Genomic DNA, 17,453 nt, shown 5'->3' on the forward strand with positions numbered 1-17,453 from the left:
TCCGGTCAACTAGCATGACGCGGAACATACATGAACTGTGCATTTCAACCCAAAGCTCATATTTGTCAAAACAAAAACACACACCATTCTAACTGTAAACGCCTGCTAAATAAAAATATTTACTCAGGCAAAATTTTTTTCTCACAAAAAAGAAAAAAAAATCAAAACACGACACAGAATGACCATTTCTGACATTTATTGCTGTAGCTCGTTCCATACTACGTCACAACAGAAGAACCAGCAGACGAAACGAAAATCAATAATTGTACAATATATTATAGTATGAAATAAAACATAAATGTAATAGCATTTCAAATCAATGAGAATTAAGTGTTTTTTGGTGAATGGTTCCTGGTGAGTACATATGTGAAGCTCGTCTAGATCATAGCGAATGACAGCCACTGGAAAAGAAGAAGAAGAAGAAACATCACAACTGTGATATCGGTGTCGCCAAGGGCTACTGTTGTCATGGAGCACGATTAAAGGTAATAAGAGGCTGATTGTGCCGTCTACATGCTAGCACTGGGTTCTGTCTCGAGTCGGATGCAGTCTCACCTGGTTGAAGTCCAGCTCTATGGAGCCGGTCTTATCCATGTCCAGATTCCGGAAGATTTCTACATGAAAGGAAAGAGATTTCAAGCTATCTGTCAAACCTGCAGTCTTGTAGCCGTGGTCTGTTCATAACAACAAAAAGTCCTTTTTGTAAATATTCATCAGCACAGCTCAAAGTAGAATGACATTTGATAATCAGGAATGTCAGTGTCCTAGTTGTTGCATCATTTGGCAACATGCAGAACGATCACCCAGCGGTAAACTGATGTCTGGTCTTGGATGTGGCCACTTCCTGAAATCCAGGAACTCGCGTTTGTCAGGGAACTTACTAAACATCAGCTCCAGGCGAATCAGGCAGCCGACAAAGTTGTCAAAGTCGATGGTCATGTCCGGGTTGCTGTAACGAGCTCCAAGGATCAGATGGATTTCATTGTTCAGGCTGAAGCCTGTGAGTGAGAGAGAGACCGGTGAAGGCCCTGGGGGGGGCTGGGGGGGAGGTGTGGCCAGCCATGATCCTTCACATACCAACTTCCTTCAGGGCCATGCGCATCTCTGGAGTACTCATAGTCCCAGATCCATCTGTGTCATTCTTCTTGTAGATTGCCTAGAACGAGAGACGTGTGTTCAGATTCAGGGACAGCCTGTGGACCTGTGAGCACAACTACTGGCCTCACAGTAAATACTGGCTGTAGAAAACCTATATCTAATCTAAGTATACAACAGGTCTCTAATGGGTCAAAATAAAATTGTATAGTAGGTATTTTGTCTAGTGAGTCATGCTGCAGTGGATTCATTTCAGCACCACAGCCAGTGTTTATGGGTCATGAGTATTTTACCAGAAATTTCTGGACCTTCTTCCACAGCGAGGCAAACTCTCCCATTCCAAGTTTGCCATTCCCGCTGTCCTGCTCCTCAGTCAAGGAAAACTGGGATACTAGGATGGTCTGAAATTGCCCCCCCCTTGCATTTAGGTAAAGAAACAACAGATCTGAACAAAACAGTCAGCAGACCATACTGGAGTGTGGATGATCTCTATCTCTCACTGCATATATGTGATGATATCGGCTGAGTTCATGGCCACGCTGAGAAGCTGTCAAAGCAATGTACTGATGCTATGCAGATTACTGAAAGATACATCCATGAGATGGACCATGATCCGACAAGTGTCCACACTGAAGCCATCGGTTTTTATGTCGGTGCCTGTGACAAAATGACAACAGACCGCTGTTACTTGGCAACTCAAGAAAACATCCAGTTGTTTTTTTTTTTGTATATCATAAGAGATCAGCTTACGTTTGGCAACAACTTTATTTAAAATGGTCTGCAGCTCTGTGACAGAGATCTCCCTGTCCTGTAAATATAGGATGACAGCTGGTTAGCAAAGCAGCAAATCGAACAGTCGTAAACACAGCCATTTCATGGCATACGAGATTCTAACGTGACTTAAAACAAATGCTCAACCAAACTGACCGGGTGGTACAATTCATTAGAAGGATGTTTTGGCCAATAAGCAATACTTACAGGTCCAGCCAGTTTCAGAAACATGCCCCTAAATCCTGCGTCAACCTCCTCCTCAGATACTGTGTCCTGAAACAGGAAAAAAAAAAGTTACAGTACCAAGAATGTGGGGTTATAATGAAAAAATACATAACATACAGACTTCTTACATCTTCAACGTTTGCTTCTACTGGATCCTCACACAACCTGAATAAGGGGGAGAAAAAGGCTTTGAAATATCAAAACAATTAACCCCACCCTAAATGTGCAAAATAAAATAGACATGGACTGCAGAATTGTAAGTAAAACAGTCAATAAGAAGGAAAATACTGAGATAGATGAATGAGTGGGGGGGAGAAATCTCACTGTGCTTCGCTCTGCTTCTCGGAGAAGACGCGCAGGCAGAAGTCCCCGTTCTTGTTGGCCTCGAAGGTGGAGGGCACGATGAGGTACTCGCCGGGGGGCAGCTTGAAGCGTGAGCTCACCTCTCGCAGGTTGATGAAGGTCTCTGAACGGGCCGTCTGCGCGTGTGTCAGGAAGTAGTTCTTGTCCAGGTGGACCTCAGTCTGGCCACGGAACTGACAGGGCACAAAACCAATCAAGTCAGAGGGGCGGGATCGCTGCCAGACACTTCCTGTTAAGTGCAACTCTCAGAGGACAGGTTACGGAAAGGCTGCCTGCCTTATTTACAACAGGACAGCCGTATAAGATTAATAAAAACGGTAAACCTAGCAGTGCATTGTGAAGCAGAATGAGGATTCGCTTATCAAAGCTACCACACAATCACAATTACGATTCACCGGAATGCCGCCATGTTCATACGACCTTGAGATTCGACAGCGTCAATGGGATGCTCACCTGAGAGGGAATCTGCAATGAAAACAAAACATATAACATAAACAAATGCAATCTGTCATGAAGGTATCCAACATTCACTGGGTCTACATGAAATCCCTTAGTCCCTTAACTATTGACTAGTAAAATCTTTTTCTTCCCCAGTTCTTCCACAACATGTACAACTGAAAATGCGCAGTAATATTGATTTTCATTTACAAAGACTCAGTTTTGATTGGTGACAATTTGACCACCGTCCAGTAGGGGGCACCAAGATGGGAGCCTTGAAGCCTCTGGCCCATCACACCGGAGATCTGCTCACCTCATAGATGGCAAAGCCGATGGTGTGCATGTCTTCGCCCGTCTTTCTCAGCTGCCGCCGGTTCTTCTGGATCAGTCCCACCACGAAGCTGCAGCCCATTTCGTTATCGCCCGGGTCGTCGTCCTGCTCGTCCAGCTTGATCCGGAACTGCGGATTCATCCAGAATGTATCTGTGGAGGGAGAAGTGGTCAGACATGAGAAACTGGGCCACTGGCATGAAATGAAGGACAAGCTGCTTGGCTTTCATGTACTCCATCTTGCGCTTGATAAAGGATGGTGTTTTTTTGGAGGTCTAAGCACAGGGTCAGCAGTCCCTGGAGTGGTTGGGGCTGGAGGCCTTGCTCAAGGGCCCAAAATTGACATGACTACTCTTGGGCACCATAGGTTTCAAACCCATGACCTTGCGGATAGGGGCATAGATCTCTCACTTGTTGAGCATCCCACCACCCCAGATAGCTATTGTGAGGACTTTCTACTGCCTCTTAATATAACTGATGACTTTTAATCTCAGAAATTCATAAACAAACTGACACCATACAAAAAGCTCCCCATGTTTAGCTTCCGGTTATGAGGACACTGAGAAGACACTTTCTCTTTGAAATATATCACTAAATTAATATGCTAAATATCTCTCAGCCATCACTGATACCACTTATTCATTAACATGGGAAAATGGTGCCCCAGTGTGGCTGTTATTTCCTGTACGGATGAGCTGAGGGAACAAGCTTCAGAGCAATGCCAGTACTGGACTAGAACATGCCACTGTGATGATCAAGCCCAGGAGAGATGGGGGGAAGGCTTAGGGTGAGGGGTAGCTAGGCCAGACGACGGTTAGGGTTAAGGTGGGGGTACGGCATGGATGCTAGAGGGAGTGAAATGTGTGGGGTATGTTTGTGGTGATGTGAGCTACGGCATTATGCTGAATGAGTTTGTGGTGTGAGGGGTATGGGCAGGGCAGTGCAGGGCCTGCTGTGCCTGGGCGGGGCTTGCCGGGACTGGGTGGGGCTTATTGCGATTGGGTGGGGCTTGCTGGGACTCGGCTAGGCTTACTGGGATTGGGTGGGGCTTGCTGGGACTGGGTGGGGCTTGCTGTGACTGAATGGGGCTTGCTGTGACTGGGCTAAGCTTACAGGGATTGGGTGGGGCTTGCCGGGACTGGGTGGGGCTTATTGGGATTGGGTGGGGCTTGCTAGGACTGGGTGGGGCTTGCTGTGACTGAACGGGGCTTGCTGGGACTGGGCTAGGCTTACTAGGACTAAGCAGAGTGTTTACTGCAGACTCACAGGGATTGTTCCGGCACCCTCCTGCCGTGGAGCCCCTCCTCCAGGCACCGTCAAACTTCGTCATGCTCCAATACTTGAACTTGTCACTCGTCAATGTGTCCGGGGTCAGGGTGCAGACCTCCAGTCGAGAGTAATGCCGTAGGAAGTCAGTAAAGGACATCCTAGCGACAATAAGAGAATGGACGGCTGTGTTTACTATGTTCTACAGACCTGACATTCAGAATTCTAATGTTCAACATAATTGTCTGAATGAAGCTTGAAAAGGCCGGTTTTCATACCAAAACTCTCCGTCGTCGGCTTTTACGTTCTGACGCTCCGAGGGAGTCACGGAATTCCACTCGGCGGAGCTGGAGATGGAGAAGGAATGAAAGACAAAGAAGTCCTGACATCCAAATATCGGATTAGAGTGACACTCAGGAATGGCATCCTAATGGGGTAAAGCGCAGGATTTCCTCGCTCTTTAAAGCCGCCCACTCAGGTGAGTGTAGTCACACAGCCTTGGCAGCTGCGTTTGACTGCAGACTGGGCGAGCCTGTCCCTCTATTAAACCCTTAAGGTTGTGGGGTCAAAGGTGAAATCTGGCTCCTTTGTGCTGCTCCCACCCATCCTGCCCACTCACTTGTCGCTCCAAGCCCCCGTCCACTCCACCTGCCCCCAGGGGTTCCTTATGCGGACCAGCTTTTCCAGACGTCCACGGTAGTTCACCTGCGAGAGGAATTCGCCATCTACAGTTAACATCCATCCACAACACCCAGGAGGATCTACCTAGTCGCCCGGGTTACTGCTATGAGTCCGTGGAAGGTTCCAGTTCGTGCTGGTATATGTCAAATGACTGATGTCATGCGGAATTAGAGAAAGCAAGTACTCTTCACCTCGATGGCCCCTGTCAGGGAGTAGGCATGGCCCTTAACCAGCTTCTGGTTGGTGATAGCTTCCGAGTCAGCAGCGCTGGTAATCTGGAAGAACAGAAGTCACCACCCAGTCATTCTGAGCACTTTGCAGGGGTTCCACCATTTGTCCGTGTTCATTTAGCTGATATTGTACCATGTCGGTTGCATCTGTATATTTTGCCAAACTCTTCCACTCAAAAAAAAAAAACTCTCTTTAATGTACCACGCTAATTGAAAACAGACATTTTATCATTGCTGGCGGGATTCTGACTCGCCGCTACTGTGATCCAAGATCATTCTGTGAGTGCTCTGCTGGTCTGAGCATGCAAGGACGTGTTTACCATCTATGGGTTTAATCTGCCAGCTAATTTTTACGGGGAATTCGCAGGAGCGCGATGGCGGACGCGTACGTCGATGGAGCAGCCCAGCAGCGAGCCGGCATCCAGGGCCTTCCGGATGATCTGGAACATGTTGGAAGGAGCCTTGCTCAGCTCGTAACTCTCTGCGATGCCCCCAGTGAAATCCTCAAAGCCTTCGGTGGTGGAGCCGCCGGACAAGGCCTCATAGCTCCCATTCACCCTGCGAAGCAGAAGCACAGAGGAAAGAGCAGGATGGACTTCAAGCTTAGAAGATAGAATAGACAGAACTTCACTGATCCTCGTGAAGGGATATTCCTTTGTCAGGTAGCACAGTAGAGGATTAATACAACAAACGATAATTTATATAATATATATATATAAAATATATATATAACAAATCTGTAATAAAATTCTAAATCATTTTACAAGATATAGACATGTGCAAATGATACATCGCTATGACAAAAACGTAAAGATACAAGAGAAGTGAAAGAGGAAATGCAGGTTTGATTTCAAAGGTTTTTCCAAATCAGCGAGTAAACGGCCTGACTCACTTGGCGTAGGCCTTCTCCAGCAGGGCGCTCCAGAACTCTGAGCCCTCGGCCGAGTGCACGAACAGCAGCTCCCCATCCCTGGTGGGCAGCCGGTCGTCGATCACCACGTCCACCCACTCGCCGAACTGCCAGAACTGCGGGCAGTCAGACACAAAGCAGCTGACGAGCAGATAAAAGCTCAGGCGGCGTCACGCTCTCCCGCCGCCAGGTTTCTAAACGGCACAGCGCTAAAAACACGCATCTGCAGCATGAAACCCCTCGACGACAGTCTGCTTTTGCCAGGGAGGGTGGAAGATAACCTGGTATGTTTTTTTTTTTTTTTTACATTTATCGAGCCGATGCTTTTCTCCAAAATAACGTAATAATGAGAATCAGTAAAAATAGCTCCGCCCAGAAAGACCTAATGAAACTGAAAACACTCGCAAATGGAAGCAGACGCTTAACCACCATCGCTGAATGTGCAGAAAAGCCGCAGGCGGAACCTCTCACACCGAGACGCTTCACCCTGCAGGCTGGAGACAACACTGGCGGATCAGTCTCACCTCTCTCTGATTTGCTTATCGAAATTTGGATTCAAGCGGAATTCCTACTTTAAATGATTTCCTTCCACCGCACCCAGACAAACAATACAGCCTGACTGGAGTGGGGGTGGGGGGGCAAATATGCTTAAGTTGCTGCATCTTGCCATGCCGACATGCAAGACTGGTGTGACTACCTCCCTGAACCAGACTAAACCGCATCACACGGGGGCTGCTCCCGCCCATTGTGTTCCTACGTCAAGCACATATATCCTTAATAAGACAAAACACAGAAACTTAGTTTCACTTAATCCTACTGCACCAGTTGTTAGCACAGATGTGACTCCAAACAATAAACAATGCAACAATAACAGAATAACATCGATAATCACACTAATAATGGTAGTTAAGAAATTGAAAATATCAAGACAAATGACTCCACTCCAATTCCAAAGGCATTCTGCCTCAGGAGAGGGAGGGCATTCCCCTTGGTTAACACGCCCACCTATTGTCCACTGACTCAAATTACGTGAGGATTGAAAGTCAGACAATCGGCTCAGCTGTAAATCAGGAAAAATTTATGGCACACATGAGTCATTTTAATGACTCTCCTCTGTCTGTTTCCTCTTACGTACTTCTTCTCACTCCAGCAAATCATTTTGCTCCAGAACAGAGAACATAACTGTAACAATCCTGATCATCATCATTACTATTATTATTATTATCATTATCATTATCAATACAATTACCTATCAAACTGCAAACTATTAATATATAGTCTCCATATTCAGTCATAACCGGTCAGACAAGCCAGTACTTAGCAACAGACACATAGCAACACAAGAGGCACAACAACTGAGGAAGTAGGACATGAGCTGTGGGTCTTTGTGAAGAGCAGAGGTTCTTCTTGTGGTTTGCTGGGTTGAGCTCCAGGGACGCCCAGCTTGCAGTGTTCACCTGGAAGTGGAAGATGCCGGCATATCTGTCCGTGAAGTCCTGCCCGCTGGGGACCACTCTGGCCAACACGTCTTCGTTGAGGGTCAAGGAAGCGATGGCAGCCAAAAGCCAGCAGTCACCTGAGGGGCACGGAAGGAGCGTCAGGCGAACAGCGCCGCCCTACTGCCACTGCTGAAGGTCGCTGCTCCACAACTACAAAACCTACAATCTCCAAACCTCAAACTCAACAAGCAGCAATGAGTGGAGCCCGATTCCAACGCTGAGCGAAATAAAGACTCCTGGGGTCTTATGCACCACTAGTTTAATTTACAGAAATGACAAAATAGCAAGTAGTTTAATGTGTCATATAAGACAGGGCTAGTTGAGTCTTGCCTAGTGTTATGTAGCTAACATGACCATGGCTTTTCAACACCAGGCTATAACGGCAACCAGGAAGCTAAAATAAAAATACTCTGTAGTTAAACAAGCTGTTAGCACTGTCTATGCGATTATGCAGCAGATGGAGAATGCAGTACTGTTGCTTACAGGGTTTCAACAGTGCTCAGTCGTGCAAAAGTCTTTTGTTATTTCATCTTAAAGCTCAGTTCCAAACAAATCAATGTCTCACCTAAACTGGTTCCTCGCTGTTGGTATGAACACAAGATAATTACAAGTAAGGAATGTCCACCCACTCATCTTATCCAGCACGATACACAATGTTAGGGGGGTATATGGAAAACATGGGGGTGGCTCAGTAGGTTGGGCCTCTGTGTAAGCAAGGTGCTTAACCCCCACCCCCACCCCCCCCAAAATAAATGCCCCTGGGGTGCTGGATGACAGCTGTCCCTGTACTCTGACCCCAGGCCTCATTATCACCCCTATATATGTGTGTACTTATGGATTATAAAGGAGATAATTTGGAATATGCAAAATAAAAAAACATTGTAACAAACTTGTGCAAATAAAGCTTGATTTCATGCACCATACATACAGATTAACCAATCCGCATTCACTGAAGTGTACAAAACTGACACTCCTGATACGAATCCATAGTCTTCACCCTGTTCCATGTCTTTAATTCATCACCAAAACCTTCACGTCCACTCCACACCCAGCCTGCTATAAACAGTGCAGAGTCAGGCCCACATCTGCTACAGAAGGGCTTCTCATCACGGACATACGGGTCCCATGTGACTTCAGGATGCCTCTGTTCATTGCCTAATTTGTAGTGCTAAATTCCACTGGTTTTTCAACTTATGAGTCAAACCGTTGGTGTCAATTGGACCATAGTGTATTTATTTATAGTATATTCTCTGTCGAACCAAAACAGAACAAGCTGATACTTCCAAAATACCCAATAATCACTCCAGTAGAGGCTTTACCTACTGCATACCTGCAACGTAAAACCCCCCCTACTACCCCCTACTCCTGCCTGTCCACACGGTAACTAAGCATTGTGGTCTAGTGTCATTTATTCATTAGGTACCTGTCTGACCCGTTTCCACACACATGACTTTTATTTTTATCAGACATGTTGAGAATATCGAGTAATTTTAAAGTTGAATGGTACTGCCTGCATTTTTCTGTAAAAACCACAAAAATGACGTGTGTGTTTACCTTTAAGAACACAACATGAATGAGACTATTTGCAGTATAATCAGCCATGTTTGCCTAGTCTCAGTGTTCGTCACGTTTCCTGGTTTAAGCTGTACAGAAAAGCCTCTTTTTCAGGGTGTGTGCGGATCTATCCATGTCACCTGGGTGTTCAAACTGCAGGGGCCGGTTCATTTTCACCGACTGACCGAGGGTGGGACAGCTATTTTCCACCAACTTACCGAGGGCCCCTTGGCAAATATCGGTTCTGGTAGCTCCACCGACGATAAACTGTGGATTTCTGCATAATTCCTACAAAAAAATAATAATAATAACTGCAGTGAAAACAGTGAGACAAGATGTTAAAAACCTTTAAAAAAAACTGGTGAGAACAGTAAGTATTCAAACAATTGAGCTTAAAACCATCAGTTTTTGACGCACTGTTAACACCAATGCAATTTAAAATGCAGACACTTAACAGCTCATTTTTTTGAGAACAACACAGTATAAAATCTCATCAAAGGCAGCAGAACCGACTGAAATGCTTTCATATGCCTGCAAGTAGCATGCAAGTACTTGTACTCAGCGGCGTTGTGCAAGCCGAATTTGTGGATCGGCACCATTTCAAAACCGCAAATAAGACATAAAAATACTCGAGGCACTGAATTTCTGCACAAGTTTCTAATAATACTAAGATATTACAGTTCTTGAAACTTTATATAAGTATCATACATACAAACATGTCCAGGTAACCTTGTTTAGCTACGTAGCTGAGAGGTGGGTCCTGGTTAATTACGCGTAGGATTCTCGGTAGTGATGAGCGAATGATTAATTTATACGTTACATTTTTGCATAATATTGGATAGGCACGTGTCTAACTAAACTGACTGGCACAACACCAGTGCTTGTATTAACAGCGCAACTCCAGAGCAGACTATCTATTTATCTATTTGACAGTTGAATAAAAACGCCTAAAGCAGTTTTTTAGTAGTAACAGACTTCCTGTTTCTCATTGTCTTTATGTATTTAAGTCGTGTTTGTTATTTTTCGCTTTATCGTACATAAACATAGAGGTTACGATTTTTTGATAAAATTACGGCGAATCAAGAGCAAATGAAATTTAAAACACATACTTCTGTGAGTCATGTGTCCCGCCCGTCATAAAACCGTGAGTGATGTTCATGTCTACAAACCGCAAAACCCTAAGGCTTCGTCCTGTAAACTTTTTACGCGACAAAAGCGCTGGGATTCAAGTTGAAGATCATCATCATCATCAAAATCATCATCATCATCAGATTGTAGTTATAATGACAATTTTGCTTTTCTATAAAGTTCATTAACATTCTATATATATGTGCGCTATCATAAAATTATTGGATTCATAATAGGATATAGTGACTGTATCATCTATAAAGTAAAGTAATACGAAGTAACTCACTCCTGGTCTCTTCCATTGCACCCCCCTGGTTTTCGACGAGGATGGCCCAAGTTCCTTGAAGCCCAGCGACTCCGGCGCGGCCGGGAAGGTCGGATCGCAAAAAAGTGCCCCCCTGCTGAGGCTCTCGGCCCGCAGCCCCTCGAAGTCTTGGCCGATGTATTTGATGGCATTGGCGTTGGAGCCGAAGCCGGCGGCCAGTGCCCTCTTCTTGGCCAGGTTAGATGCCACCCCAGACATGACGGTTCCGCGGTTCTGCAGCCCAGTACGCAGCTTCGGGTTTGTTCCTCCAATAAAAGTTACATTCTTTCTCCGCCCTCGATTTTTCTTAGGCGTGGTCAACATCCTCGCAAAAAAGTACAGCTCAAAACATCTACTCAAAAGAGCAGTTTATCAAACGTAATTTGTCAAACGTGACTTTTATCTTTTTGTTTAACGTTAAACTAATGTGTCATGGCAAAAAAAAGAAAAAACGATTTTATAGCCTTCATAAGTCGTCACTGCCAGCGAATAGCAAACGCGTTTCTTCCACGTTTCTCTAGTTAGATGAACGGCCATTATGTGAAATGTTTTAAGAGTTTTTCAGATAAAATGAAATGTCCAACCGCGTTTCCAAAAAGTTATGACGCTGTATAAAATGTAAATAAAACAGAATGCAATGACTTACAAATCATACAAACTCATATTTAATTGAAAACAGAACGAAGACAACATATCAAATGTTGAAACTGAGAAATGTAATTATTTTATAAGAAATATACGCTCTATTTGATTTTGATACCATCAACATCTTTCAAAAACGTTGGGACAGGGGCGTGTTTCCCACTGTGCTGCATCCCCTCTTTTAACGACACGCTGCAAACGTTTGGGAACTGGAGCTGAACAACTTAAGCTTGTTTTCGCTGACGCCTAAAGGAACAGCCGCACAAAAATAAAAAAACTGAGATGTATTAAAGACTGATTATTACATCACTAGGCAAGATTAATTTTAATACGTGTGATGTCTGATTAACCGGTTAAAGGAAGTTTGTGTGCCGCACTTGTGCCACGCTGACAAGAAGTTTGCGGTAGAGATTGTAACTGTATTAATACATTATGCCACTAGGGGGACGTACAAAACCACAGTTTAATCTGCACAACGTTGACATTGAAAAACAACCTACGTCACTTTTCTTGAGTTATCAAAATTGATGAGAACTGGTCGTTGAAAATAATATAAGCACATAATATAATATAAGTACATTTTTATTATTTCACGAAAGTAGAAAATTGATATTATGACGGAGGAACCAAGTAACTTTATGTTTTAAATCTTTTTTTTTGGCAACTTCGAAACTGTCTAATGTTATGAGAATAATGTCTGGTAATTGATTTCCATATCAACTACTGCTGCATAATCTGTCTTCAGACTAAAACGTATTGTAGTGAACTTGAGGGAGACCAAGTCCACTATGGAAAAGAAGGCTCGACACAAGGAGTTCAAGTACAATTTGGAACACGTCCAACCCTTTATTTTCCAGCCTTGAACAAGGCTAAAGGAACCTGTGTGCTCTCTTGCGTTTGGAGGTTACACTGCCTGATTTACCTCATGAGGGAGCCCTCCCCTTAAGGAGCGAGCCGCGCCCACTGTCATTAACCAGACTCTGCTTCACGAGGACGGTGAGGCGTGGCTCCCCAGGCAGGCAGCCTCAAAAGTGCCAGAACCCATCACAATAGCACACAATGACCTCATGCCCTTGACCCCAGAACAACATAGCACAATACTGGAACAATATAGTGCTAACCCGCTCCCAAACCCCGAACTCCCATGATGCTCCGCGCGGGCAGCGCGGAAGCAGCCAATGAGGGCGCAGCCCCGCCCCCACAGTCACTACAGTATTAAACTGTTTTGAGCAATGCAGTGAGTTTTGGGGTTTTCAAAGTGTTCAAGAGCGCAGTCACATGGAAAAGCCCTGTGCTTTCTTCATCTGAGTATTGAAGTGTGTCAGGATCAGATCCTGTCTTGTCCTGGTCTGTCCTTCATTTCCCTAAGTTCCCTATTCCCCCTGATGACCAACACATGCTGTTGATCTTACCTAGTGTCCATAACTCTAGCTCATTTCTTGGTTTTCTCCCTGTGTTGTAGTTCCCTATTTGGCCAGCGGGTGCCACTGGTCATCCCAGTTGGCTCCTTGTGTTCCTTTAGGTGTATCCCCAGTCACAGTCTCCACAGTTCACCCTGTTCGTGGGCCGCCATGTAACTGAATGGGCTGAGGTTGTAGCTGATAAACATTTAGGCCAGACCATCTGGAGCTGAACAACATTGGACTTCCATTTATTTTTGTCCCTGGATTTTGTTACCCTTATGTGTAAATCATGTTCCTTGTGTTTGTGCACTCTGGTTAAGCCCTTAATGACTTCTTGGTTAACTTCATCTGTGCTTTAGCTGAACATTTACCCCTGTGTCATAGTTATATGTACATCCTGTATTCTTTGTATTTCCTGGTCTCCTATTCCCTAGTTTTTTGGGTAATTGTTAATGGTCCACACCTGCCCCCTGTCTAGGACTCGTTATTTGTGTGTGTGTGGATTAGTTTTATATTTTATTGTGGGGGACCAAATGTACTCCACAATCTGGTAAAAAAGACTGTTGACATTGTGGGGACCATTTTTCTGGTCCCCACAAAGATCTGTGAATGCAATCAAAAAAGTAAAAACGTCTCGTATTTTGTGGTGCGGTTACTTATGGTCTGGGTTATGGCTGGGCAGGGGTTAAGGTCGTCATGTTTGGATTAGAATTTTCCCCACAGAAATGAATGGAGGTGCAAAGATATAATTATAAACCTGTGTATGTGCATGTGTGTGTGTGTCAGTCTGTCTATATATATATATATATATATATATATATATATATATATATATATATATATATATATATATATATTCCCCTTTCAGCTATTGAAAATGTTTGATGTTAGATGTGCCAAGTTGAATGTCCAGTTCTGGATCACTTTTGTATCTTGTGTTTTAAGTCTTTGTTACTTGAAGAATTACTTGCCCCTTTTGTCTAAACCCATCTCTTTCGTTTTTGATTGTTTTGAGTTAGGTTTGAAATGAAGTTCCCCATGTCTGAAAGCTGCATTGTGGATCACCAACCATCCCTGTACGTAACAAAGTATACCATGAAGTACCGGAAAGCGTTACACATCAGTAATGAGCTTAACAAATGGAGCGGCATGCTGCCCATTGGCAACCAGCATATTCAGAGAATGTTCAACATATTAACAGCAAACAATCCACTGAAATCTTTCAATGAATGGATGTCATTGTTATCACGGGATGGTGGTCATATTATGACAGCACTATAAAGGGGACATGGGTGCGTCATCTGGGTATGTTTTTCAGTTTGCAGTCAAGCTTGAGCACCAGGAAACCTGTGAGTGTCCTGATGTCGGTATCAAACAGCACTGAGTTGCAGGTGGATGACAACCGGTTTGACTGGTTTTGTGGAACAGAGCAGGAATGGCTGTTTGAAAAATAGAGGGCTTCAATAGAAGCCGTATGTCGATGTCACTTAACAGCGGATACAGAGCATCCATAATTATGTGACTTTTGGCTACAGGTATGTCCTGCTTTGGCTTTTATTACAAAACACTTCTTCTATTCATTGTCAACATGCACGATCTCTCGAGATGCCACCATAACTCTTGTCCAAGTGTGACGCCCCCGGATAGATCTACAGCACTCTGGCTTCAGGATGCTTCAGTCATTATTGCACCTGAAAATCTTAACCTCTCGGCACAAATATGGGCACCGCAGCATAAACGTTTAAAAGGGGTTATATTTAACATAAATTTAGTGGCTTTTATTTATTTTGTATTATTTGTAAGAGCCCAGTGGTGAAATCATTCTGCTATCTGCAGGATTTGAACTAGAAATGGCACAGAATTGGGCCAAAAAATGCTGCCGTGGATATTGATGGACGGGCAGTTAGATGGGCACCAATCAGATTTTCTGTCAGAGATTTAAACTTTAAAGTCAAGTTGGATTTTCTGCTCAGAAACTTGTGCAGAAATTCAGTGCCTCGATTTTCCTGACTTGATGTCATAACTATAATCTACGATCGTGGTGTCCTCCATTGTGAGTGGTAAGATAATATTACAGATGCTATTTAATTACTTTTAACAAGTCATTAACTATTATATATGATACACTATATGGACAAAAGTATTAGGATACACCTCTTAATTATTGAATTGAGGTGTTTCAATCAGACCCAAAGCCATTGTATAAAATGAAGCACCTACTTATGCAATCAGGTTTACAAACATTTGTGAAAGAATCGGTCATTCTGAAGAGCTCAGAGAATTCAAGCGTGGTGCTGTCATAGGATGCCGCCTGTGCAATAAGTCAGTTCATGACATTTCTTCACTGCGATATATTCCATGGTCAACTGTAAGTAGTATTATCACAAATTTGAAGTGTTTCAAAAAAACTGAAACTCAGCTACAAAGTGACAGACCGCGTAACGTAACAGAGCGGCTGAGTGCTGAGCTGCACAGTGTGTAAAAGTCGCCAACACTCTATTGTCTCAATAACTGCACAGTTCCAAACTTCTTCTGGCATTAACTCAGCACATAAACTGTGCGTCAGGGGCTTCTGTGGCTGAGAAGCTGCATGCAAGCTTCACATCACCAAGTGCAAGTGTCGGATGCAGTGATGCAAAGCAGGCCGCCACTGGACTCTGGAGCAGTGGAAGCATGTTCTATAAAGTGACAAATCACGCTTCTCTGTCTGGCAGTTTGATGGACGAGTCTGGGTTTGGCAGATGCCATGGAGAACGTCACCTGCTCCACTGCATTGTGTCAACTGTAAAGTCTGGAGAAGGAGGGACAGTGATATGGGGTCGTTTCTTAGCTGTTGGTTTAGGCCCTTTAGTTACAGGGAAGGAAACTGTTAATGTCCCAGCACACCAAAGGGCGAGTTGTCATGTTGGCTGTGTGGAAATGCAGTAAGCACTGTACAGTGAAGGAAGAAAAAAGCAAAACTGCAGAGTGCAATGTGTGTAAGGCTAGTACTGATTTTTCAGGCAGAACACAGTAAAATTTATACTGAGACGTCTTCAGAACTGTATTCTTTCTAAGGTTTGGTAAATACTACTTAAAAGTTTTATCTGTGCACAATTATATATTTTGTACTGGAGCCTTAAGTGTCCTTTTTGATTAGAAATGGTTAGTGGAGGTATACAATGACATCTTTATGTCTGATTTCTTTACTAAATTTGATACGGCCGTGAGTTTCTTCCTGTAACATACTGGCATAGCTTTTGTTAAAGTATCATGATGAGTACATTTTCCTGTTCTTAGTAAACTCAAAAAATACCGCTACAGCACTAAATGCAGACAGTTTGTAATGTGAACTGAAATTTATTTATACAAATATCTCATTGAAGTGAATTGTGTGTGTGTGTGCCCTGCGATGGGCTGGCCCCCCATCCTGGGTTGTTCCCTGCCTCGTGCCCATTGCTTCCGGGATAGGCTCCGGACCCCCCGCGGCCCAGTAGGATAAGCGGTTTGGAAAATGGATGGATGGAAATATCTCATTTAATGCTTAGTAGTTGATAAAGGGGGTGAAAAATCATATTATCAGCAATCAAAATTTTATTATTGGGATTGGAGCAGTAAAAAATTACTGTCATCACTAGTTTTAATCAGCGACCTTTCACCACAATATCTGTCAGATAACATCTAACTGCAAACATGTAGATCATATTTTTTATAATGCCAAATCTTCCTCTTGATACCTATATATTAAAAGTACATTTCCAAAGTCATTATTCAGGGGCAACAAAACACTGTTTGCCCAGAAGGGTTGTGAGTTGTACTTTAGCAATGTATACTGGCCCAGTTATTAAAAAATACCTGTTCAAATACAAAGGGTAACCTAATCCAAGAATCACACTATTTAAGCGACGTAATTCATTTCTGTTACTGTGGGATTGTTTCAATGCCAAAAGTGCACAGAAACACAAGTGAAAACAAATATCAGTAATGCGACTTACTTCTGTAGGTATTCATAAGACGACAGAACAACGGGAGATGAGCTTAACGAAGCAAATGGAAACAGACATGAAACATCTCAGCATCTTTTTAGCATATGGCATCGAGCCTAGCTAGCATGGACCATGGTGGTCAAGGGCGTGGAAAAGTCATCTCTGGGGAACCTATTCTATTCCTGCGATGGACACTGCTGTTTTACGCGCAAGCAGTACAATTAAACGAAAGTTACTTGACTAAAATTTCCATGTCAGTCGCAATTAGATTCCTTAAGTGCACAAATATCACCTGTATTTGTTCATATTCCATACATCCATCTTCTGTAACTGCTAATATCTTGGGCAGCACAGGCGACAATGCATGGGGCCATACTGGACAGGATGTCAGTTCGTCACAGGGCACACAGAAGCACGCACACACAATGGGCAATAAACATCGGTATAGTTGCATGTTTATGACAGTGGGAGGAAATGCAGACAAACACGCGGAGAATGTAAAATCCTAAAACATACACTAGGGCAAGATTCAAACCACTAGCCGCTGTGACATGCATCTTCTCCAAAATGCCTTTCTGAATGGTATTTGCCTTCAGTATATCCATTTAATAACCGTGTAAACCCGTTAGGCAACTGCTGGCAAATGATG

General features: G+C 43.8%; 1 protein-coding gene across 1 annotated transcript; it reads right to left on the bottom strand.

The window, feature by feature from the left end:
* Window positions 1–179: 179 nt before the first annotated feature.
* On the bottom strand, window positions 180–11,100 carry LOC125738187 (calpain-2 catalytic subunit-like). The gene is made up of 21 exons (XM_049006880.1): window positions 10,777–11,100; window positions 9,581–9,650; window positions 7,767–7,885; window positions 6,292–6,425; window positions 5,789–5,957; window positions 5,361–5,444; window positions 5,108–5,193; window positions 4,767–4,835; window positions 4,489–4,649; window positions 3,206–3,375; window positions 2,908–2,919; window positions 2,416–2,627; window positions 2,220–2,256; window positions 2,074–2,139; window positions 1,846–1,903; window positions 1,688–1,752; window positions 1,389–1,457; window positions 1,078–1,156; window positions 882–998; window positions 556–614; window positions 180–401 (listed from the first exon to the last, which is right to left on the bottom strand). The coding sequence occupies exons 1-21, from the start codon at window positions 11,011–11,013 to the stop codon at window positions 378–380; spliced, it is 2,097 nt and encodes a 698-aa protein (XP_048862837.1). The 5' UTR covers window positions 11,014–11,100; the 3' UTR covers window positions 180–377.
* Between the last annotated feature and the right edge of the window lie 6,353 nt (window positions 11,101–17,453).

Source organism: Brienomyrus brachyistius, chromosome 3, assembly GCF_023856365.1.
Source record: "Brienomyrus brachyistius isolate T26 chromosome 3, BBRACH_0.4, whole genome shotgun sequence".
NCBI lineage: Eukaryota > Metazoa > Chordata > Actinopteri > Osteoglossiformes > Mormyridae > Brienomyrus > Brienomyrus brachyistius.

Coding starts and splice junctions, on each gene's coding strand:
- LOC125738187 (XM_049006880.1), bottom strand. CDS start 11,013: ATGTCTGGGGTGGCATCTAACCTGGCCAAGAAGAGGGCACTGGCCGCC. Junction 4,650..4,766: donor GCCGACGACGGAGAGTTTTG/GTATGAAAACCG, acceptor TATTGTCGCTAG/GATGTCCTTTACTGACTTCC. Junction 402..555: donor TAGAGCTGGACTTCAACCAG/GTGAGACTGCAT, acceptor CTTCTTTTCCAG/TGGCTGTCATTCGCTATGAT.